We start from the raw sequence: 26,405 nt of genomic DNA on the forward strand, positions 1-26,405 counted from the left end.
TAGCCCCCCCCCCCCCCCCCTTTTTTTTTTTTTTTTTTTTGCCAGCCTTTTGCTATGATCTGAATGTGGTGAAACAATAATGTAGTGTGTGGAGTAGTGAAGTAGTTACTTTTGGGACCGTAAAAACAGTTTAACCCACTATATGTCCAACTATGGAATTAATTAAAATCTCATTACATTTATTTTAAAAAAAATCTCAGACTATACAACTATATAATAGACATATGTTCTTCTGATGGAACCGTTCCTTCTTTTTCACATCAAGTTGAGATTTTTAGAAACACTTAAACGCATTTCAATGTAATATGTATAATCATATGCTTTTTAACTCACTTTAGGGGCTAAAATGCAGAGAAATGACACTGATTACATGTTTCCACAGTAGACACTGTACAGTCAGTATATTCTAGCATTTGGAAGCCATTTAGATTTTACATTTACAAGTAGTCGGAAGTTTGCATACTGTCATTATGGTCAATCCATTTGGGGGACAAGTTTGAATGCTTTGTTGAATCTTCTGAAAAACACAGGGTCAAAAATATATACCCCTTATATTTGGTTACATGTCTACAAGTAAGTCGTGCCTTGACCAGATGCTATCAGTAGCCAAAAGCAAGCTTGGATATTTTGGATATTTGACCACTCTCATTGGCCTAATAGATATTGCGCTTTGTGCAATATCCCTGTTAAAAAGCATGATATTTTCATTATCATGCGTAACATTTGGTACAGTGTTCTTGGGGTTTAACGCCTCACCTCTACCCCTTCAAACATACCTCTGCGCAACTCAATCTTTGTCTCAGCAGATCATAAAACGTTTCTTCAGGAGGCTTTTTCTATGTCCATGTGGTCAGCTGCAAACTTTAGTCGAGCTTGAAGGTGTGGATATTGGAGCAGGGCATTATTATTCAGATGGCAGCATCCCAGTCCATGAAAATGTAAAAACGCCTAACTGTAGACAGTGTTACTGGTCTTCCCGCAGCTTCCGGTTCATGACAAGCCAGCTATTTGGTGGTTTTTGGGTTATTCCTGACCATCTAAACTCATTTCCTCTCAGCTTAAGGTGAATGTTTGGCTCTTCTTTCAGACATTGGAAAAGAAGCTACACCTCTCAGTAACTTGAGCTTAAATACAACTGTTTGAATTGTAAATCTATCCTTCAGATCTGCACAGAGCTCATTCTAATTTCACACTATACTGTGTGTTGGTCAATTCAATGAGTGCTGTTGAACATACCCTTCTTATTTTGGCACAGAGAAGCTGGAGTTAATCATCACTAACAGGGCGTTAAGAGGCCTTGGGAAGGATAAATATATGACCCTGTATGTATTTTTTTGGAAGTTGCCCTCTTCTTACTGTCTCTCTCTCTCTCTCTTTGTCTGTTATGCAGTCTTCTCTCATCTCTCATTGTACAGTGTGGGTCTGTATCTGTATCATGCAGAAGTAGTGTAGATCAAGCCGAGGTAAGAGGTAAAATATGACACATAGTAAACACATACGGCATATTACAAAGACGCCTAACTAGTTTAGGTAGAATTTGCCATTTGTTAATATCTCAAATGCGTGTAAAGTTAAATGGCCTTAAAGATATTTGTGTAGTTGTGTGTGATTCTAATTGTTGAATGTATTCTCTCTGAAATTACAACATAGACAACAATTCTGTCAGCTATCAGAAAAGTGCAAAAAAGTGCAAAATAGTTCCACGTTTGACTGAACTCTATTTACATCGATATCCTTCTCCCTCTTGTCAGGAAATCTTAATCGCCTTCATGCGCAGGGGGAGAATAATAGGGCTAAGAAACCAAGGAAGCATTAAAATGGAGTTTTTCTTCACACTCTCCCAGTCTGCAAAGGAGAGTACTGAGAGAAAATAGGTTAAATGAGGCATATCATACACTGGGAGGACATACATCTGAGCTGAGGATCTACTGATGGGTTTCGACATTTTATCTATTTGTGCTTCAAATTTTAGCGTCTCAGTGGTGGTACATTCAGAAACCTTGTCTTTGTTCCCTTAAACTGTAAAATCTTCCCTCAGAGCAGTTATTTCATGTTGATGTCCACCTAGAGCATAGTGAAATGGATCAGAGCACTAACTGCACAGCACTAACTATTCTCATGCACAAAGATAGTTCTCTGACGAACAAATGAAGATGAACCTGTAGGAGTAGATGCAGTGGACATAACGAAGGGGTTATTATCTTAACTAGATAATGACAGACACACAAAAAAAAGAAAAAAGGCCTACACACAGAAATAACCAATTTTCTTTGTTCTGTTTGTGTTTCTCCTGAATTCTGTCTGTCTATCCATCTTTCTTCCCCTCTCTACAAATTAGTCTTGTGACAGCACACATGAAACTGCATTCTTGTATCACACACATGTAGTAAGAAACAGGGGGGAAAAGAAGTGGCAGACTATCACAAACCATCCTGTAAGGGAGGAGAGAAGCGATGCCTTTCGCCTTTTAAGTTGCGTTCCTCTTCCGCTGGGCAAAAACCAGATTAGATCTGCACATCACAATCAATGTCGAAGCTGACTTGGATTTTGCAGAGAGTTAAAAGCATCAAAACGGAATCTCTGCCTGTGTTTTCACATAAAAAAGGTGTGTTTTGAACTATGTTTCAGTGTTCTTCCCCCTGAATTTGTTATCAGCTTCAGAATTCAGGGCAGTTTGATCATGAAAAATAGATCAAATCACAGATGTGTGAGTGGATTGACAATTGGTAGAAGAAACTAGTTTTGCTTGACGATGTATCTTATGGACAAACACACACTCCCAAACATAAAGGTGTGAGAAATGATTCTTTGAAACAAACCACACATAAACCAATTTTGGTTCCCAAAATAATCTTCAAATTAACCCTGTTTCTGAATTTGGTATTTTTGTTACATTATAAACATTTGATCTAGTTAGTTCTGCTAGTTAGTCTCATCATACACTGTTAAAAGTATAAGGACCTTCAATGAACCTTTTTTTTTAATCCAAAGACTTTTTCTGGCATATTAAGAGTTTTCTCCACAGTTTCACATTAAAGAACCTTCAAAGGTTCCTCAATGATCTTTTCCTTTAACTGTGTAGGTGGGTTTCTGTGTAACGTCATCACAGCTGCACACACAACCAAGGGGCAGAAGGCAGCACTCTTCATGCTAGCAAGCAAAAATGAGCAGTAAACTAAACCAACCATAGAGAACATGGGTGGGAAATATTTCATATTCTGAGGGGATCACATCTCTTTGCCAAAAATTATAGGAAACAGATCCAACTCTATCTAGACTATATTTTCTTATAGAGTCAACAAGACTTTACAGCAGTTGACTAACATTACGGTCTAGTGCCCCCTGGCTGCACGTGTACCTGCTAATGTTTGATTTCTAACATCATTTTTCAGTGCACATTTTTGCAAATGGTCGGACCTAGGTTTATCCGTTTATCGCTTTTCTTATTTCTCTGGGATACAACCACTCAAGAAAAGAAGAACAGTGCTTTCTGGAGACGTGGCATTTTATCGTGCAGAAACACCTGCAAACAAGTAGTCATAGGAGAAGATTTGCAGCTGTTCAGGCAGTATGTTGAAGCAGTCACATGAAAAAATAAACCAATCACACAACCCCACCCGTGGCACTGGGAGCAGATTGATTCCACACAAGCAGCAAACCAAACCAAAATTTGTTTGAAACGAACCCCAGACCACCAATTTTAGGAGGACCAAGAGATTAATTCCCGGACTCGAAATCAGCTTTCACACTTGACCAAACATACCAAACTCTCAGAGCAAGTGCCATCAGGCAAGTGCCAACTGAATCACCAAGACCACCTCTTTTGGTCAGACCAAATGTTGGATCCTTTGGTTTAGAATGTGGTCAGAGGCAACTTTCACACCTGCCATTTTGGTTGGAGCAAACAAGGTAGGTGTGAAAGCAGCCTTAGGGCATATTCGCACCTATTGTTGGTTTGCTCTGGTCCAAATCAGTTAATGAGTTTGAAAACTTGGAGCATTTTCACAAAGGAAAAAAAGCACACCAAAATGCTTCACAAAAACCACATAAGAACGTTCTCTCTGCCTATTGATCAGACCTGACAACGGCAGAGATGGCATTTGGTCATAGCTATGGTAATTATAGCTGTAATTATTATCTGGGCAATATAACAGGTTAAACTACCGTTTAGCTCAAACTCGTAGAACACACCTGATAGTTGGGTCGGATTGAGACTGGATCACAATCTCACCCCAAACAAGCTGCTCCAGAGTTCTTATGGGACAGGTGCGAGACACCTGCCAAATGAAGCAGGGTGGAAGGCTGGAAACAAAACAGACTCCTATTTGAAAATACTAAAAAGTACAGGTGTGAAAACACCCTTAGATGTGCAAGAATGTATGTGTACACATATAAAGTGCATGTAATGAACTGCAGAGCTGGAAGCCATGTAGGGACCTTTTCTTTTTTAGAGTTTTGCTAAGAAAGCTGTGAAGTCCAGTTTTGAGGGTTCATTTCAGTCCAAGAAAGCCTGACGGAAAGACTTTATGAACAAGCCCAGCACTAATCAATAGTGTGGAGTGGAGGATGATTTAAAATCGCTTACGTTAAGCAGTGGTGTTTTTTCCCTTCGTTTGGAACTTGTACTCTAGATTTTAGCTGTGTATAAGATGCACTATAACTTTGTATACACCTGCTCCTCCAAAGTTGTTTTTAAAATTAAGGGTATTAATAGGGAGTTTGTTTTTTCAATTGTTGCAGTAACAACACTACTGTTCTGCAAAGGCTTTATCCTCAATTTTGAAACACTTGCTGTGAGGATTTGACGGCAGTCAGCTATGAGAGCATTGGTGACATCAGGTACTGATAATGGTTGATAAGTTAGAGCTCAAAAAGGTATTGGCTGGAGCTCTAACACTCAACAGAAGTCGGTTCCACTGCTCCACAGCACAGTATATCTATCAATCTATCTGTCTGTCTGTTTTTCTGTAAACTCATCTATATGTCTGTTTGTCTGTTTGTCTCCAGTCAACACTAAGCAGCTTTACTTTAATGACTCTGGGACAGGAATTGCTGGTGTGGACCAGTGCCCTGATGGATGTGTTACTTGCTAATCTCGCTACCTGGTCGCTCATCAAGCCTGACCTTTTAATTTTGTTTCAGGTAATTCAGCGTCGCGAGGACGGGTCTGTAAACTTCTTCAGGGAATGGGACTCCTACAGAGATGGATTTGGCAAGATAACTGGCGAACACTGGCTTGGTGAGTTCTGTTTGTTCACATACAATTTCAAAAGCAAACTTTGTCCACGCTTTTGGAAACCGGAGAAACGTGTGGTCTACAATTCACTATTGACTTAAAACTAAAAAGCTAAGATTCTTAGATGGCTGCACTGCCCACTTTACAATCAAATCTTTTCATATTCAGAGTGCCTTTTATATGCTGACCAACTTCAAAATTGCTGCCAGTTTTATTGTTATAATATGCAGCATTTCCCCTTCTTTTTCTGGTAAAAGAGTGACTCATGGCCTAGTTGTAAAAGTTGATCATTTTGCCCTTTAGGAGCCACAGGGGAAAATGGGCAAGGGTGAAAAGGGTGCCTTTGCTTTCTTTCTTCTATTGTTCCTTTCTCTCCATGTAATAAACTGGATTTTTTCTCTCTCTTTTTTTGTGAGCTGGACCGGCTTTTGACAGTCAAAGCCTCTAATCGAGCCCTTAACCCTGCAGAGAGACTTAAACGGACTGATTGTACCCTGTGTGTGAATGTGTTTGCATGTGTGTGTATGTGTCTGTGTGTATATGTGCATTTCTGCATATATTTGAGGGTTGAGTAGAGATGACAGGCCTTTCTTACTGTATCAGGATGAATGGCATGAAAAATGCCAGAAAAGAGATGAGTGGGAGGGGTCAAGAGGACAAAGAGAAGGAAGAGGGACATATTTCTTGGACGCTGAGGGTCCAGAGGACATGAGGACAGAAATCAGTGTTGCCCGTACACACGTCAAGATTTGACTGGAAACAAATGTTTCCAATAGCGACAGCTTGTTCCTCTGACTCCGGTGTTTCATATCACTCCTTGGATTTACCATTGCATACCATTAGAAACTAGTTTAACAATAAGAAAATACTCAGACTGCAGTCTTCAGGAAACCAGCATGGACAGTCCAGAATACAAATCAGGCTAAAAATCACATAATTTTCTAAGAAACTTCCCGTGTCAGAGAAACTTTACATTATTAATACATTAAACAAACTTTGAAAACACACACTTCACACTCACATCTCCTATTACAAAAACAGTTATATAAAGAAATGTTCACTGACCTGTTCTATAGGGAACCAAACTCATTTGTTTGTACCCCATTGTTCAATAAATAATTACATTTATTCAGCCAAGCAGTGTAATTTATTAACAGTAGGCTCTGGTTACCAGGCAACATAATCGCTTGATGTGTGTATTTCATATAGTATAAGTCATATAGTAGATTTATCTGCTTGAAATAAATTAAGGGCTGGATGTGTTTTGATCAGTGTTTGAGAGATTTTGACTGGCAACAGTCTAAGCCCAGAGTTTGATAGCAACATTACTCTGGAGTGTCCTGTTCTAAAGTAAAGAAGCATCAGATATCAAACATGTATTATCTGGCTGATTGCATCTGGAAAAAAGTGATGTCATCTTGTGTTTCTTTAAAGCAAAAAAGTATCTGTTTGTATCAGTATCAGTTTTATAAAAAATCATTAAACTGACTTAAATGTTTGCAGTAAAAGTATTAAGACTGTTATCACTTACTTTTAACAGAGTTTATTTGTCAGATTTTGTGAACTCAACTAATTCATACAGTGTCTGAAGTTTAAGGAGAGGTGTAACATCAATGCCATTACTGACAAAAAAGTCTTACTTTGTGCTGTATTTGCATTTTTACTTTATTCTGACGTAATGTCATATTTGACAGGCAAAATCACATTGCTCCACTGTATTCAACTATGCAATTAATATAATACCATTAATTAGTGATATGTAAATCCTTATGTAAAGTGAGTTTAATGTTTAACAAAAGGACAACCTAGCCTTAAAAAACAAAAACACACACATACCAATGGCCAGATTTGATTGCAGATGGCAACCCATTGCGTCCAATGATGACACTGTTTCTCCAGCGTTGGAGCTTTCCTTTTTTTAAAGCTCCGACTGTGACTGTTGAGGCGCACTGCTGTTTACAGACGTGCTGTGTGAAGTATTGGTTTTGGTGTAGGCGGTACAGTCTTGATCATGCATATCCCCAGATGCCTCTGTGTTTGCGATTCACCTCTTTCCGTTTCTCTCCCTGACGACTATGCCCAATGGGATACCCAGCGGTGTCACCATCCAGCGTGGGTGGCTCAGCCTGCATGTCTTTAAAAGCTGTCCCCGGCTGATCTTTACACTGCTGTTTCTGTCTCCCCATCTGGTCCAGCGACCCAGGTTTAATTGACCGTGCTGGATTTTTTTGCCTGCCTAATTCGTGGGGCATTTTAATGGATGACAAAAGTTGTTCCCATATCACTGTGGGTGTGGAATTGGGCACATTCCTTTATTACAGTAAGGGGAGGTTGGTGAACACCAAGGACATCTGAAAAGGACTGAAAAAAGACTGTAAAGAACCTTGGTGATGTAGCTCTGAGTGGCATGGCAAAAAACAACATATTCTGACAAGCTTTTTTTCCATATCATTATTATTATTTTCATTAGTAAATGTATTTCCTAATGATAAATGTAGTTCTATCTAGCTAAATGCTGAAAAAACTGAGAAACAAGGCCCCAAAACAAGCAAGAGCTAAAGATGACCAACAACATCTTATAGACTCTTTGAACCCGAACAATTTCTGGAACATTTGGGCGAAGATCAAGGAGCTCCTATCCGAGATTTCGTACTTACTTTGTTCACAACCCAGCCTGTTGTGTACTTGAAGAAGAATTGTGAAAACAATCAAATCAAAAGAAAAAAAGAAGTGTCATTTCTGCTACATTTTAACAACTTTCAGAATGTGCTTATGACCCTGGAAACAAATGTTATTCTTCAGCTTCTTACTTGAATTTTCTCTTTCTCAACAAACTGTGGTGCTATTTTCATGTGGAAATTCAGCTTCATGCTGCAACAATTGTAGCACAAAGCTGAAATTCCACCTTAAATAATGTGGTAGAATTTACATGGCCACCACACAACTAACATTAGAAGTTAGTATGAAGCTGAAACTCCACCTTAAAATAGCACCACAGTACGAGATAAGCATACAGCTAACCTTTGAATAGTAAATGCGTTGAATCCGTGAATTAATGTCTGCAAAAAATGGCTATAATACTAAAAATACTGAAAATCTGATCTGCACGGTTTTTGCCTTTTGATTCTGTGCAGAACATTACAGAGAGCCATGACTCACCTGTGAAAGGGTAAATAACATCACTAGCTAACATTTTAGATACTGTTGTCTTTTATGACACTAGCACTGCTACTGATGCAGGGGTGTTTTTGTTTTCCATGGTGATGCCACTGCTGCACATTTTGATTATCAGTTATTGCTTATTTATTAGGAACAAACATCACTTAAATGTGTGATAAGTAATTATAAAGATTGTGCAATCAAGGTTCTGAAGGGCTGCAATAATGTTCTTGTGTGATGTACGCATGCGTTGTCTAAATTCAGCAGCAGCTATAAATAGCAGAAATAAAATGTGTTGTCCAAATCGTGTTTCTGATTAAAATTAGTTAGTGACATGTCACAGCATTCTGCTTTTCTCCATCATGGGGCTTTTTTTTAAAAAAAGGGATCCGTGGACAGAAACTCCTGCAAAAGAATTTCACGTTCTACTATGGTTATATTTAAGGTTAGAGTTTAGGGTAAGTTTAGCCTATATTTAGGTTAAAATGAGGTTTAGATGTAGCAGGTAAAATGTAGATAATAAAATGTTACTGCTTTGTACCATTCTCTGTTTAAATTGTTTGATTTCTGCTTGTCTGGGTTGCTTTAGTAAGTATTAACCATAGTGTCACACATTGAGGGAGGAGTTTGAAGGCCACAGGTAGGAATTACCTCCTGTGGCGCTCTGTGGTGCATTTAGGTGGAATGAGTCTTGCACTGAATGTGCTTCTGTGTCTCATCAAAACATGGCCTTTTAGTCACATGTGTACGATTTCCTCCTGAGACCAGGCTGAGATGACTGCAGAGGTTTTCATACCTATATTGGGTATGGAAAAAAGATCAGCATGTTGAATTAGAGCATTTTATTTGCTAGTGTGTTTTCTGCCGCTAGATTAAAGACGCATAATGAATATTAGTGGATGCACTTTGAGGACACTAAACTCTTTGATTGGCAAGAGATTATTGTTGACACAGATGAAGTTCTTTACATATTAAATCAAACGGTATGGAGAAATAATTGTTATGACCCTGTCTAGAACCGGCGTCAGGGTCATTGGGTGCCCAAAACTTATTGATGTGATCAATGGAGGCCCCACAGGTCTACTTCGTAATCAATATAAGAGCAGTGCAAATTAAATTTTCAAAGACTAAACTCTCTAACCAGATTACACAACAGAGATTTAGGGCATGAAGCACAGGAAGCAAGGTGAGAAAGTTTCCCCTCAAACAAAGGAGGTCTTCATTCTTGTGGTTGCATCAGCGCTGTTTCAAGTCTGGAGTGAGAAGCAGTAGGATCCCAAAGAAGAAAAGAGAAAAATATATAGGAACCTGAAACACAGATGATACAAAAAAAACACACATTATATATTATATCACATTATATAAAATCACATTTTTGAAAGATTATAGAGTATATTAACTCACAAATAAATAAAGTGACATACAAAAAGATGTTAATTTTGTAATCATTTCAAAACCTCACATATCTGAAATGTAAAATCTCTAAATTTTTAATAAGCTAGAGACATCTTCTCAAATGTGCTTGGTATAACCTTGGTTTAACTGCTCTCCCATTGCAGTAATTGTTCTGTACCCACTGTAATTAATGTCTTTTAATGTAAAAGTAAAATTTTGAATTACTCCAGTAGTATTATCTTATGATTTTGGTCAGATTGCATATACCTTGGTTCCGGTTCAACAAATCATCCAAATCTTGGTTAGTACCATTTTTTTATCTGTGGTGTAATGTTTGTTTCCTCCCCGTACTTTTCTTTTTTTTTTTTCCTGAGGTGTCAGGTAATAAAGTACAAATACTTCATTACCTTACTTAGAAATTAAGTAGAAACTTTGGTCATCTCTACTTTACTGGAGTTATAATTTTTAGCCGACTTTTTCCTTCTACTCCTTACATTTTATAAATAGCCTCGTTACTCCTATTTCATTTCGGTTTGTTTTCATTCTGGCTTGTTATCGTTAAAAAAAAAATCAGATAAATTGCGCCATCTGGAAAGTGTGAATAGTATCCCAGGAGGTTGTTATGGAGTTGAGGGGGTTGCTATGATATGTATCTTGGTTGCTTTTAAGTTAACGCTAGATGGTACTACAGTGTGGCAAGGTGGTTGTTTTGGTATTTCAGGCATAGGTGGTTGCTGTTGTCCCTTAGGTGGTTGCTCAGGTGTTGTCAATTGGTTGCTGTTGTCCCATACGTTGATGGTTGCGTGTTACAAGTTTGCTTGTATCCTCATTACATTTGAAGGATGCCAACATTTTGCACGCTTTTCATTCCTATGGGAAATTTTCTCACAAATCCGCTGCTACACAGAAACTGTGTGTTTGATCCAAAGGCTGTATAAAAGCCCACATCACACAATTAGAGCGAACAATCTGGAGTTGGAATGGTGTTGATATCTCGAAAACAGCGTGATGAGACATGCAGCAAATCTCTGCTAAAACAATTCCACTCCCTGTCTTGAAAGACAGGTATGCTGTTGTGAGTGAATGGCTAGACTTTTAAGTGGAAAACTTTGCCGTAGCAGTAGCAGTTGTTCAAAGTTTAAAGCTCTGCTGCTAGTACAGGATTGAGGAACAATGCAGCGTAACCCTCTTGGCCAAAGTGCCTCAAACCCAGATAATGTTTTGATTATAGTAATTATCCTTATTATTTTGTCACCCAAGCCTACAGCGATGGTCGCTGCATGGTGAGTTACCGGCTTGGTACGTGCTGTTTTGTTTTGGAACATCCTTCTCCTACTGAAGGACACTGCGGAGAGGTTTAAACTGGGTGATTAGGAGTTTGCGTGTGTGTGTGTGTGTGTGTGTGGAGGGATGAGCAGAGATGACAGGCTTTTCAGTGCATTTCAGGATAAATGGAGTTCAGGGTGCCAGAAAATAAGGGAGTCTGATCGAAAGAGAGGGAGACAACACAGGGAGGAGAGAAAGAACGATACGTGAGCCAATAGGACTGCGAGGACATGAGCTAAAGAGAGATTATAATGAACACTAGAATGTACTCGGATCAAATCGAATTTCACTCACCATCCACTTTATTACAAACATCTACCCTGTACTTCCACGACGCCCACATTTTAGGTTCTCTATACAGGTCCACTATTACTCAGCATGGAAAATGCCTAAATAATCACTGAATATGATGCAATATATTTATTGGAAAGTTTGCCCAAATACTGCAAACATATTGAGAAAACAGGTAAAATGTCTTTAAGAGGGAAGAAACTATTAATAAAAACAAGGAATATGGCATGGGTTAGTCTATTTTCTTTTTTTGAATCACAAATGCCAGGCTGTGTCCAAATACTCGAATGAATCTTCTTCAGCCGGTCTAATCTCCTTGATTTTTGCCTGATTTGGCAGCCATGTGGATTCACGTCCACCATACATCCATGTACACTATATGGACAAAAGTATTTGGACACATGCTAATTTATTGTTTCTTCTGAAATCAAGGGTCTTTAAAGTTTGTCTTGTATTTCTTGGACTAACTGCCTTTACAGTCCAGGGAAGGCTTTCTACTAGATTTTGCAGCATTGCTGTGAGGAACACAGTTTCAGTACCCCATCAGTGCTGGGAGGCTTTATACCCCTCTAGCCCGTGCCTAGCATTAGGCATGGTACCAATAGGTTAATGTATATCTGCTCTCCAGAGTCTATTGGCAGTACGCCTCTACAGGGACTAAAGCCTGTCCCTGGCATTTGCATGACTACAAACAAGATGGAAGATGGAATCTAAAGGATCGACTCTACAGATTCAGGATTCCAGGAGTTTGAATTGTATTTATATGCTGAATTATCACAACAATATTAATTAATAATTAATAATTAATAACAACACTAAGAAACATTCATAGGCTCCAGAGGGGACACCACTTGTAATGAATGCATTCAGCAACTTAAAGTTGCATCCATGCTGTCACAGATGTGCAAATGTACACATACAGCTTGTTTAATCCATGTAGAGAAGTATAACCAAGTGTATAGGACTGGAGCAGATAAACATGCCAGGTGTGGGCTAGAGGGGTATAAAGCCCCCCAGCTTTGATCTGTGGAGTGGTGGAACAGTGTTCTCTGGAAGGATGGTGCTCCATCTAATGGGCTAAGTTGAGGAGATTGAGATGAGGTGGCAGAATAAACTCTTTAATATCCCTGATTTCAGAAGAAACAATGAATGAGCGTTCATTCCTGTTCCAATACTTTTGTCCATATTGTGTATGTAGGCTGGTGGTTCCATTTCCGAGTGTTCCGATACAATTTTTAATTAGGTTAGCATAGGCGCTTATCTGCCACTGGAATGTAACAAAGAGAATGTGTCTCTAAGGATTGGGTGTGTTTAGAATGCTGATGTCCACATGGCAGCCACTCCAGAAACTCCAGAAACATCTACCTACACTGCATTATGAGGTCTGCTAACCTGATGGGTGTACAGTGACCTGATGCAGGTCAACAGTTACCGTTGATGAAGCTCATCTAAAACTGACCATTGATTTAGAGCTAGAGGTATGGCTTCGAGTTTCAAGTATTGCTCGGCTTGACCCGCCATCCTTTAAGAATCACGGAAGACAAGACCAGGCTTTTTTTCTGTCCTGGCATCGAAGTGGTGGAACAAACTCATGGGTGTCCGAACAGCAGAGTTACTCACTGTCTTCAAACGCTGACCGAAATCCCACCTCTTCTCAGAGTACTTGGGCGAAGTGTAGTGTAGAGTATTATGGTCTTCATATTGACTTGTGTCTAGTAGTGTCTAAGCTTAGAGATATCTTTGAATTCTAGTCTATTCAAACTATCTAAAGTCATTCTTGAGTAAATAGCGAAGCTCTTTTGTAATTGCTAAATGCCATATATGTAAATGTAAATGTAGAGGATGAGTAGCAGGAACTGTGCATGGTCTCTTTCTGTGCACACAGGAGATAAAGTATATTAGAAACACACTGTAAATTACAAGTATATCATACAAGAGTGTATCTGAGGATCTTGAGCAGGTGCATTTGAACCTTTTTAATATAATGTAAAGCTCTTAAAAATTATCCTTCAGGACTTTAGGACTGCATGTTTATCGCAGGCTGCACAGATTGAATTGGAGTTTCATGTGCCGTCTGTTTTGAATATGTAATCTGGGGACTGTGTTGGCCTAAACAGGGTATTACAAAAGTGTTGAGCAGACATTACATTGATGGGCAATCTCAAAAAGCTTTCTCAAAGCTTTTTCTGCAGGCTCTCGTGTTAATGTTCCTGAGCAGCTGTTCGCTATAATTTCGTAATGTATGCACACATCAAGCGGCCGTTTCGAATGACAACCAGAAAGGCTCATAATCTACTCTTCATAAAAAAATAAATAAAGAAAGAAAAAAAAGCACTGTGGAAGGCAGATTTCTGAAGTAGTTAAATTACATGTAGAAATTCATTAGTTTAGATGTGTAATGGTGTTGATCTGGCATTTCCAAAATTAACAAAACTGTGTCACCTAATGCCAGGTTCACACTACTGATTTTCGAGTCGCCAACAGTTTTTGGAGATCGCCAGCAAAAGCCTCAGGTTCTGGCTCAGTCACTGTGTGTACTGCTGAAAGACACAATGCTAGTGATCACTGATGCCTCGCAAGCCCCCCACAAATACCTAGCAGGTTTAATATGAAAGTTTGTACAGCTATCAGCTATAGTCAATGAGAGTCCAAGACAGTATGAGAAGAAAGCTAAGGATGGAGTTTATCCATTTTCTCACCCATATTCACTGCAAATCAGCACACAGACAACTTCTATTACTCACCTCGTACAGACATCTATTTATATAGAAAAAAACATGTTCTCAAACTCGTGTATGGCATTGCATCAGTTTTCCCATGTGTTTTGGTGACAAAACATGTTTGTGGAGAGCACACAGACTCCTCCTGGTGAATGATCTGGTAATTTGTGTCCCTGTGTTGCTGATTAGTCATGTAGTATGCAAACCACAACCCCTAAAAGATTTCCTATTAAAAGTCAAGACGTGTAGTACAAAGAAAAGTACAGTGATTTGACAACTGTGGAAGTCATGTAGTGTGTACATGGCATAAGTAACTCCATATAATGGTAGTAGGAAGGCAATTTGCATAGAGATAGCTACTTAAACTATTAGAAATAACATCTTTAAGGGTTCTTTAATATTACAAAGAATCACAATAAGTCCAAGGAAGAACAAACCCTTTTTTAATAATTTGGGCAGCTATCTCTATTCACATTGCCACCAAATTAATACAAATAATACATTATACTGCTGACACAAAAACATTGACTTACATAAGTAGTAGGGAGATTACTTGATTGGAAATAGCTACTTAAACCATTAGAAACAGGGTTCTTCAATGATTCTGTAATTATATACAGAACAATGACAACTCAAATGACCCTCTGGATTATTGACTGCTTAAAGTCACATTTTGCTTAGCATGCTTGCTTGCATTTCTGGACAAGCTGAGAGATACTAAAACATCACTGGAAGCGAAGGAAGCATTTGGACTGACGTGGAATAGTAATTTTATAAGATTCTACACAAATCTAACCCACATTATGTAGCGTGACACAGTTCTTACGAGCACTGTCCTGCTCACTTCTCCCTAGTGCAGATACATAGTGCAATTAGTCATGTCCCAATTACAAGTCAGTGCAGCATCCCAATGATTCTGAAGCTGCTATTTTAAGGTAAAGATGTCACATAGTGTTGCTTTAATATACTAAAGTAATGAAAAATATTAAAAATTATATTAACTAAAATGACTCATAATAATAATAGACTCTTAACACTCTCCCACTTTAATACCAAAAGTTTTCTGTCCCTCCCAATTACAATCAGGTCAGCCAGTGTGGAATCATAAATAATAGAGCTATGTGACCGTAGTAAATCTGGCGTTTAATGGGTTAAACACTCTTACAAGGGATTTAATAGATGGCCGTTGAGTCAGAACTTACTGTTCATACAGAACATGTTTACTCATCACATAATACATCCATCCAGCTGCCACATACTGTAAGCGTGTGTGTGTGAGTGCAACAGAGAATAGCCATTCCCCTCACGTAGCATCATAATGTTCTGTTCTCTCCCTGCAGGCTATGTGAAATACCACAGCAACATCATAGTCTCAGCATGAACCTTGTTCTCTTGCTTTCCCTCTGTCTTTCACCCATAAACACACACACATGCACACACACGCTGACCACTCTGGAGATTTGAATAAAGCTCCTATTGCAATCCTCTCGACAAAAACCCATCCCATTTTTACTCTTTACCCTTGACCCACTGTCAGTGTGGGGTGCCACAAAGGGCCAAAATCACATAATAATTATGGTATTATGGTATTAATACAAGTTGCCCTTGCATGCATAAGAGTTTTTCTGTGTGATTTCTCGTGCATAGTTATGGTCGGGATTTAGACGGAAAAGAACAAGACGGGCTAGAGCAATTGCAGAACATGTCATAGAAATACTGCCATACCAGTGTCTCTTGCATTGCTTGAGATTTCATTCTCCTGCATGTTGCCAGGACCATAAGCCCATCTACAGTATGTGGGGTCAATCCATACAGCTGTAAGTGACACCCTTAGACAAATTATATATTTTATTATCATTTTATACTGAGAAGTAGTAAACACAGCCTCGAATTGGTCAAACATTAAACACATATTTTCAGCTAATCCTAATACAGTTACTCCTTCTTCAATCTAAATTATCAATATAGTCTATGCAATTTGGACGCCATACAGAGCCTGGACCTCACACTGCATTTTGTGTCAGCTAAAAGTCTCTCTGTTCTTGTTGGTTATTTTCTTCACTGATCTGTGCAGAACGTCTGTCCACATTTTTTTATCATATTAAGCATAGGGGACTGTTAGGCTAATTCCAAAAGCTCCATGTGTCTTATCACGTAGCCCATGGTGAATTTTGCAGTATATGTTGGATCATTATCCAACCAAAAGCCATCATATTCTTAGCTTCAGCCTTTTAACAGAGGGTTGGCCATTTGGTTTGCTGCTATTTTGTGCATGAGCCCTGTTGAAAAGGATCAACCAACGTGGTTGGTGTGGAACAGTAAGCTTTGTAATTACTGAGTTTTGCTGACTTGTCCTGTGTGTGTAAACTTGATGTGAAAAGCAATGTCTCTGCATAATGATTGTAAGCATGTTGGTCTGGGCCGAGGCCCATTTATGTTTGCTTGTCTTGCTGGTAGCACAGAGGTCTAGGGGGCCCTAAAGTGTATTTTTGTGTCTGGGACTGGTGATTTGTCGCGACTGCCCTGCATGTTACAAACTGGCTGGGTGCAAGACAGGGATGTGAAAGAAAACCTTTCCTTTTGATGAATGTCTTATTTTGTGTTCTCTTACACCGGTTTCCTTCACTTTTTCTTACTGTTTGCCTTACGATTATATTACGCTGTTATAATCTTTTGACTAACAATTAAAACAAATTGTCTGCAAAATATAGACCATTTTTCATTTATTAAAAAAAAAATATTACATTTACAATAAAAATGGCAATAGTAGCAATACCTAATATTAGAAAGCTAACTAAACAGTCTTGTAGCTCTGTTTACTCTGCCTAACAGTACAGTAGCTAACAGTCAGCCACAGCAACAAAAACCTTCTCAGCTATGAGAGCTCGGTACCCAGCATTTTCCTCCAGTGCTTTTCTCAATTGCTATCTAAAGAGGAAAGAAAAAAAAATAGATAAACTGAGGCCCTTAATCAATGAACATTTCTGTCATTTATTTTTGCATTGAATATCTTTTTAGTGCTGCATCTCCTGACCTCCATAGTACACCTCCGACTAGTTGTGCATAGTATTTGGAAAACTAGACTGCTCTGATACCAAACTACCAACGGAGTAAAGCATCACTCCAGGAACCTGGATGTGAATTTAAAAAATGTACGCAAAAAAATGATGCAGTAGCATGAAATCACACAGCTTTTCTCTTAGCTTTATAAATATGATTATATTTTAAATAAAATTATATTTTATGTAAACAATATAAATAAACAATGGAACTGGCTGTTCCAGACAAAATACAAAAAACACATAATGACATATTTGCTTTCCTATGTTTTTTGTTCTATATTTCTAGCTACTTCCACATGTGAGAAGATTACTACATACAGTATAATAAGGTGTACGTAATATGCTGAAATGCTAAATTCTGGAAGGTCACCACATTCAGCATGTGTGGTATAAATGAATGAGGGGTTACAGATGTTGTTATAAGGAGTTTTCTAGGTATGGAATTATTATTTTATTTTTTTTTTTTGACTATGCTTCACTTTAAATTGTCGATCTAGCCATTAACATTATGCTTTACTCCAAACACTCTGTTCTGTGCTAATAAGGTCCTAATTAGGACCCCCAAGACCTATCCTTATAAAACACTATTAATGAAGGCTCTTCCCTACTTTTAGATACTTTATGGTGCAGGGTATGTTTTTTTCAGTGAATTTGTTTGGTTATGTTACTGAAGTCCGTAAAGATGTAATGAATAAATCTTGCATTTCTGCACTTTGGATTTTGGAGGAATAAGGAGGAGGTCAAAGATCATAATTCAGGACCAATTAGAGGTGAGCGTGGAGAGAGAAGGGAACCTGGTGGAATCGATCGTGGCGAGAATTTTTTTCTTCTTCAGTTTTTCTGTTTTAATGGACCAAAGACCCCATCAGCTCATTAAACAGAAAGAAGGAGAGCAAAGGAGAGCAGAACAGCAAAGCATACTAAAGAGACACTGACACACACACACTGATCCACATCAGAGATACCCTAAATGGACAAAAGTATTGGGACACTGTTCATTCATTGCTGCTTCAGAAATCAATGGATTTATAAAAGAGTTTATCCTGCTTTTGTTGGAATAACTGTCTCTAACGTCCAGGAAAGGCTTTCTACTAGATTTTGGATCAATGTTGTGAGGATTTGATGGCATTCAATGATAAGAGCGTTAATGAGGTCAGGACGATGGATGAACACCACTAGCATTTGTACATTCTAGCCTAGGCTGCATGCATTTTGGAGTCAACGCTGGTTCTCTGGTGATTTGTTGGAATTGATTCCACATAATTTTCTCAATACTTTATTGAGTCGATGGCAATCCGTTTGCTAATTGCAAACGGTAGGCAAACTTATTTGCATTGTCCTTATTTAATTTAAACAATAGATTTTTTTAGATTTTGTAGAGAAAACACTTAAAAAAGGGGGTCTTATCTTTTGCTGTTGAGTTCCCAAATATCTCATTTCAATCAACATCTACCAAAAAGCACCATTTTTCTCCCTCTTTTCTCCCCAATTTTGGCATTTCCCAGCTACTACCTAGGATGAATGAAGTCTAAGACTTATGAAGCAAGCCACTGCAGCTTGTGCAACATTGTCAGCTAAACCATTTAGTTAGTCAGCTAGCATTGTACTGTGTGATAAGTGGGGGAGAATGAGGGCCATTCATTTCCAAACTGCCATTCTGCCCACTCTTCATGGACTCTTCATAAGGATCACTCTGTGATATCATTAGTAATCTCTGGGCCAACGCTTAGACAGTTATGCCACTTGGGATCCCAGGTTAAAACTTATTATTTATTAAATTTGTATTGAGTCACTGTTTGTGTAAAGTAGAGCTTAACTTTCTGATGTATATTTTGCCTCCTCTATCTACACTTGACACTCTTTGCCACACACACACAGATGCACAATGAACACTGTTTTCATGCCAGCTTGTTTGATAAGTCATGTTAGCCAAAGGGAAAGGTCATAAAGTGAAGCTTTTCTTTTGATGTCAGATCCCCTGCTTCAGTCCCTTTCTTTTTATAATGGGCTTAATAAGACCCCTAAAGTGCAGAAGTTGTGCCAGTGGAATTGTATCGCAAACGCCCCGCTGAGATCATCTGTGTATTATAGCAGAAATTGTCAGCTGCCTCATGTCTTCTGCACTTCATGTTGCTCTGTTTGATGATGGAGCCATCGGGGGACATTTCAGATATTTCTGTCTTTATTTATTTTCTCTCTCTCTCTCTGTGGATAAGAATTTAATGCTTTACTTATGCAATGCCAGTGATGCACAGCAAACACATGGTAATATTTGAACTGTGTGCATTGAATCTACAGTATATATTAAAAATAACAACAATTAAATACACAAAAGTATATGGACAAAAGTACTGAGACACCTGCTTATTCATTGGTTCTTCTGCAATCAAGGGTATTAAGAAACAGTTTATTCTGCTTTTGCTGGAATAACTGCCACTATTGTCCAGGGAATAATGTTGGAGCATTGCTTTGAAGATTTGATTTGCGTTCAGCAACAAGAGTGTTAGTAAGGTCAGGATGTTGGATGAAGGCCACCCAACCTCATTCCCAACTCACCCCAGAAGTATTGGATGGAGCGCCCACCATCATTCCAGAGAACACTCAGCAATGGATGCAACTTAAGGTAGCTGAATGCATTAATTCATGAAAGGGTGTCCACATACATTTGTTCATATAGTGAATAAATCTCCACCACCGCTATAAAGAAATCTGAGCCAGTTATGTTTCTTCACAATAAACATTTTACAGCAAACCACTCTGCATGGTTTTGCATACATCTTAGAGACTGGAATATGCAGTCATTTGCAGCCAGCAGCTGCTGTTGTGTTTGCTGCACTCGTCCTAGCACAACACAAACTAACACAACACCGCCATGTCAATATCACTGCAGTGCTGAAAATGACCCACTACCCATATAATACCTGCTCTGTGGTGGTCCTGTGGGGTCCTTACCATTAACTAACAGGGTAACAACAAGGCGGTTTGTTAACAAGGATGCTAACAAAGTATGCAGAGAAACAGATGGACCACAGTCTGTAATTATAGAAAAACAAAGTGCTCCTGTTTGGTCAGTGAAACCACCAATAAAAAGGGCAAAGTTAGTGCCAAACCGGGGGTGGTCGTAAGATTCTGATATGACTGTGAAAATAGTAATATTAAACTAATAATAATATGAATTATAATTTAAATTTCCATCTATGAGTGTAAAAAGCCTTTCACTATGTATATGTGCATGCAAATAGTCCTAGCTGTTGTGCTGCTTGAGGGGCTGGACAACCTGGAGGAAGATTGTTTTGCATCACTTGAAAACACCAGCTGTGCATCATGTGAACCATTCATAATAAATTATATATCTGAAATAGCATTGAAATATTTAAAATGACATGGAATTAAAGTCTGTTACATTTAATTAAAGACAGTGTTCCCCATTGCCACAGGACTGATGTGGAGTCCTATTCACAGGTGTTTATGGTAACTTCATTTGAATCGGCTAGGCAAGAAAACGCATGTGAAACACTCCAAACACATGATATGCTTTGATCTCTGGTGTGTTTTTGTGTGTATACATCAACATCAGTCGCGTCTCCAGCCCAATCGCATTTATCATCTCCCGCCATGTACCATGTGGCATCATACAAGAAAAGACAGATGTGAACTCAACGTGATTTATTTCGACACAACGAGCGCCAGAGAAAAATATCACCGACTTCCCATCTCATCAATAATTCGGCACTTTCTCTCTCCTTCTCTTTCTGTCTCTTGCACATCTGTTATCTCGCTCTCTCACCGGCTCTCTGTAAGACTTTGCGAACCTGCCCGAGCTCTGTTAGCTTTCTCTCTTTTTATGATCAATAATTAAGCACACAAAAGCGCTCTGTGCGAATCCTGAGCGCTCTGTGTTAAAATAATCTCTGCGTGGAAGGACGGATCCCACTGCGTTGACCCCGATTGAAATCGGAGCCCACATCTCTGCTTAACTGTTGCTGTTCCTGCAGTATTCTCCTCTCAGTATGCGAGTGTGTGTACAGGACCTCATATCTTCTTTGTCTGCCTCATTAAGACAACAGAAACCATAGCGCTCACAGTGTCACTAGACTCTACGTTCACTGACCATTAGATTATTAAACAAAACCTTGCTTCTTGCTGGTGAGGATCCAGTCTAGTACAGAGTCCAGCCAGTTTCTGACCACATTTATTTAATCCCAACGCTTCCTTCAAGTCACATGTAGCGAGCTAGCACATTGGACGGCTGAGCAAGCCTGCCAGACTAAACTTAGTCTTTGTTTTTTGCAAAAAAAATATTCTCATATGAGGATTAAGTATCATGGTGCAGAGAAGCAGAAATGTAATGTCCCCATATGAGGACACAGGGTCTCAAGAGGTTAAGACAATGTGTTAACAGTCTGTCCACAACAAACTAGCAACGCATAGCAACTGGCATCATAACTCCTATAACTGCATATGCATTAAGGGTCAAAGCTCTAAGGTTTTAAATGTAGTGCTTTTAACCACAGACACAGGTCCTCTTCCATAGAAGACAGTGGATATAAGTTATATGGTGAAATTCTCCTCTCCTTTCAATTATTACGACACCAACAGATCCACTGTTGTAAGTAGTCAAAGATCTCCCCCATTGCTGTCATGGAAAGTAAGGTTAATAGATATCTAAACTCATCTGTCCTACTATGTGACCACATGTACACTACATATACATGTTCTTTGTCTTTTTGGACAGTAAGAGTGCATGCTAATAAGGAAGCATTGTAGTCTTAATGTCTAGATGTTTTCTCCTCAGTGAACGATGTGCCAGCATGTTAGTTTGTCAGAGACACACATTTGCACTGTTTCTGGACTGGCGATGGTACTTGTTTTGATCGTTAGTGAGCTTCTGCTGATTCATGGCTGTTCCTTTACACAGATACAAGCAGCTTGTAAGCTAACAGCACCCTTGCTGAGAGCAGTAAAAAATACATGATACTAAATACCAAATTTAAATTAGCACAATATTTGATAATATCAATCATCACCTCAAGGCTACTTGGAGGTGAAGTGAGGTAATCTCTAATGTTGCAGCTCCTGCAGTTTATTTTCAGGATATATGTGTGTGGTTGCACCTGTGTGTATGCACGTTCACAAGGTGACCATGAAATTGGTGGAGGCTGCAGTCAGAACAGACAAGAAAACCATGATATTGCATATACTCATTCACACATGAACACAGAACACACACTTGTGGTCAAGGGTTAGATTTATCAGTGGAGGGCATCAGGACTGCAGTCATGTTCCAACAAAAAACATGCAGTTACGCAGTGCCAGCAGTTTACAGTTTTGACGTTGCCAATGCGCAACACACAGAGACAGACAACCACTTACATAAATACATTAAAGCTGGCTAGGGGCATGCCTTGAAGCCCAGCATATCTATTGTGAACCTCACTGCATACATACACTGGCATACCCATGTATCTTTATTGGTATGGATTTGGGCCATAAATGTATAAACTTCTGTGCTAGGAACCCTGATGAGAATTAGTATGTACTAAGCTAATGCTAATGCATGAGAATGTTTTTTGGCTATTCTATGGTATGTTAAAAACACACATTTGTAAAATATATGTTTTATTTTTATTTTTTTTTAACAGATAACATATATTGCCCTTGGCTGCAGACATTTTAGAGTTGCTGGGTTAGCGTTAGACTCGTCCAACATCACTACCAGAGTGTTAGCATGGCCTGTCTCGCTTAGTGGAAACTAGCACTATCTTCACTAGGCAAACCCCTAAAAGTGAATGGCAGGTTTCTGGAAACCTATGCTGGACTGTTTACATTTTTTTTTTTTGTGACTGTACGTGTATCTGTCTTTCATGCCACAACCATGGCTTTAGTTAGCCTTTACCATAGTGCTAACTTCATGTTGAAGTTGTCACACACTCACGTCAAACCTCATCGAGTTAGTTTCAAACAGAGTTGTTTAAGGGGACTCCAGCATTACTTGGCATACTACATCTATAAAATGTCCTCCTTTAAGTGGTTTGAGCCGTGTGTGATAAATGCATGAAGATTACATGATGCTAACAGAATAGCCAGCTGCATTAGCCTTGTAGTTGTAGACTAAAGACTATACTAACTGGGTAGTGGTGGCTTAGCGGTTAGAGCTCCAGGCTATTGATGACAAGGTTGTGGGTTCAATAGCCAGGCTCGACAAGCTGCCACTGTTGGGCCCTTGAGCAAGGCCCTTCACCCTCTCTGCTCCCCGGGCGTTGGAGTTGGCTGCCCACCGTTTTGGGTGTATGTGTGTGTGTGCTTACTGACCCTAGTTCACTAGTGTGTGTGTTCACTACCACAGATGGGTCAAATGCGGAGGACACATTTTGCTGTACATAGTACAGTGACAGACACTTGCACCTTAACCTTAACAAGTCCACACTGGGGCAGAACGGTATGGTGTGTCCTTAGCAAAAAAATGACCCTGCAGTGAAAAAAAAGGCCTAAGACTTTTAGAGGCCTAACTTGAGGTTTCCACTGTCACTGATGCAGTGTTGTAATTGGACAATTTCCTGTTCATTCCTGGATTACTGTGTTAGGATTTTAACCTTTCCATTGAAAGCTTGTTAATAAAATGAGAGTATTGCTGCAATGTGTACCAAACTTATACACAACAAACATTTGATAGAATATCAACACAGGCATATACTGTATGTTTGCCATTAAAAACAGCTCCAGGCTATTAACACTATGTGTTCGGGCCGGTAGTGCTCTCCTACTATTCGCCACACCCAGACAAATCTGTTAAACTGCCAGATGGTGAAGCGTGATTCATCACTCCAGACAATGTGTTTCTGTTTCTTCAGAGCTCAATAGCAGCTACTCCAGTAAACGCATCTTACTGTGCATGGTAATCTAAAGCCCCATTACCCAGAGAATCTGTATGTGCGAATGCAAACGGATCACGGATCAGTTGTACCAGGCATTACCCATTTTTTGCCCATGTAATGTTTCAGTGAACCCATGTGTGATTAGAGCAGGTAATCACTGGAGAATTCACAGTGAGGATGTTGATGACATCATTATGGACGAGTCGGTAGACTTATTCGCCATCGCAGAGTTGCTGTAAACAAACACTGCTATTTCGGCAGCATACTTTTCATATCCTGTCTGCTTACACTACATAGGTGCTGCCCCTTGTCTGACATGGAAAATTTCTGTAAAAACTGCTTTAGATTTGTGTGAGGCTGCTAAGGTAAAGTAACCCAAACAGGTGATTTTTTTATATATGCTGAACTTGCAGTACTTTTGTGCTACAACTGTTGTTCCTAGTTTCCGCTTCACAATAACAACACTTACAGTTGACCTGGGCAGCACTAGGAGGTCACACATTTGAAAGACTGACTTGTTGGAGGTGGCGTTCTTGAACAGTGGCTCATTGAAAGCAACTAAGCTCTTCAGGATGACCCATTCTACTGTTTGTCTATTAAGACTGCAGGGCTGTGTGCTGGATAGCATGTACCTTTCAGCAGTAAGTGGGGCTGCCATGGTGAAATCCACTATTCAATATTCTTTTGACCATGTGTGCCCTGTGTGTAATATGTCCCACATGCATTCTATTTAATGTAGCATTATTACTAGAAAGGCTGGAATTCCATAACTGCTATAATGGCCATAGCGGTCATTTTTTATTACTTAATAAAACTTGAACTAGTTATTTATTTTATTAAAATGTTATTTTTACATATGTTTTATTAACTTGTTCTGGTGAGCTGCATCATCCTGTCTGATCTAGTTTAGCTTATTAACTGTGATACTTCACTAATTACTATGACTGATTATATAATATTGATGCAAGTTGGTAAATTGGTAAAGTTGTACTCTGTGAAGTTGGAAAATACGGTATTTTCAGACACAGCAGCACTGCCAGTAAGCACAGATGCGCTAGAATCGCAAGAAGAGAAGCTTAAGGGAAACAAGATGTCTGTATTTTGTTTACGGTCAAATCGACCATTATGGCCTTGCGTGGAAGAAAGAGTAAAAAATGTCATTCTACTGTTACAAAGTCCATGTTTTATTTTGTTGGTCCTGACAGGTTGGTAGATTTAAAGAAGTTGAGAGGAAAATCTGATGGTCGTTATTCATGCATTTTACCATTTCCATAGTTCTCTGTCTCTCCTCCCTCTTTCCCCCACCCTCACTCATTCTGTCCTCTGTGCACTCTCTTTTATTTGCTCATCTTCTTTTCTGGTTGTAAATTCTCTCACTCTCTGATCAATTATACCTCCATGAATTATAGCTCCTGACCAAAGAGCATCCATTACCTGTGTAGAGCCATACGATCTCTATATTTCACACATTTCTCTCTCTCTCTCTCTCTCTCTCTCTCTCTCTCTCTCTCTCTCTCTCCCTCTCTCTCTCTCTCTCTCTCTCTCTCTCTCTCTCTCTCATGCATGCACACTTACAAAGTGAGTGCACTTAATGTAATGCACCATTCACACTGACTGTGGGTGTCAGCTGACTTTAAGTTTAATGAGAAAAGTGTCTTGTCTTCTCCATATATCCATACATCTACCTATCTTAAATCTTAGCTATTTTAAACCGTATGGGCATTGACTGTCCTACCTCTTCCACTGTTTTGTCCCCTCAGCCTTCCACCATGCAGCCTTACCCCTCTTCTTAGCTGTTCACCCTGTACATGGCTTTGTCTTTCTGTTTCATTGAAATGTAAAAATTATGCCTGAGAGATTATGACATGTTCAGCACTTTTGCATGTAATGACCTAGGCAATGACCTAAAGCCTACATGTTTTGAAGGGTAAGACAATTCAACAGACAATCAGTAGAACAAATTTTGATAAACATTACAGAAGCTATTGATAATGCAAAAAACAGCAGACAATTTTACATGACAATTTGTATGAATGTACAAAAGCGTTTGCTAAACACAATGAAAAATGCTTTTATGATGTGAACAAGTGACAAAGGGATGTGGAGACTGAATGAACAGCTTTGAGAATTTCAGTTCTGATCTGAGAAATTAACCAAATCGACTGAGTAAGACCGCAATAGCCATGCGGTTAGCATTGGTGCAAACTGCATGACTACATCATCTAATAGCTCCAGTTGCATTACATTAAGTAATTAAGTAAGTAAGTCAGAGTGGAAACAATTAGCACAATCTTGGTGTAAGGAGTGGCTTCATAAAGTTGGATGAATGTTGAGATTTCCC

At 39.1% G+C, this 26,405-nt stretch overlaps 1 protein-coding gene across 2 annotated transcripts in view; it reads left to right on the plus strand.

Annotated features, from left to right (window-relative positions):
• The window catches only part of fibcd1b (fibrinogen C domain containing 1b), a 164,039-nt gene that overhangs the window by 107,371 nt on the left and 30,263 nt on the right, over nt 1-26,405 (plus strand). For both annotated transcript variants that reach the window (XM_072674073.1, XM_072674082.1), the window contains one exon: nt 5,143-5,239. In XM_072674073.1, coding sequence (XP_072530174.1) covers nt 5,143-5,239 — 97 coding nt within the window. The remainder of the gene's footprint in view (nt 1-5,142; nt 5,240-26,405) is intronic.

This window comes from Salminus brasiliensis, chromosome 1 (assembly GCF_030463535.1).
Source record: "Salminus brasiliensis chromosome 1, fSalBra1.hap2, whole genome shotgun sequence".
Lineage (NCBI taxonomy): Eukaryota > Metazoa > Chordata > Actinopteri > Characiformes > Bryconidae > Salminus > Salminus brasiliensis.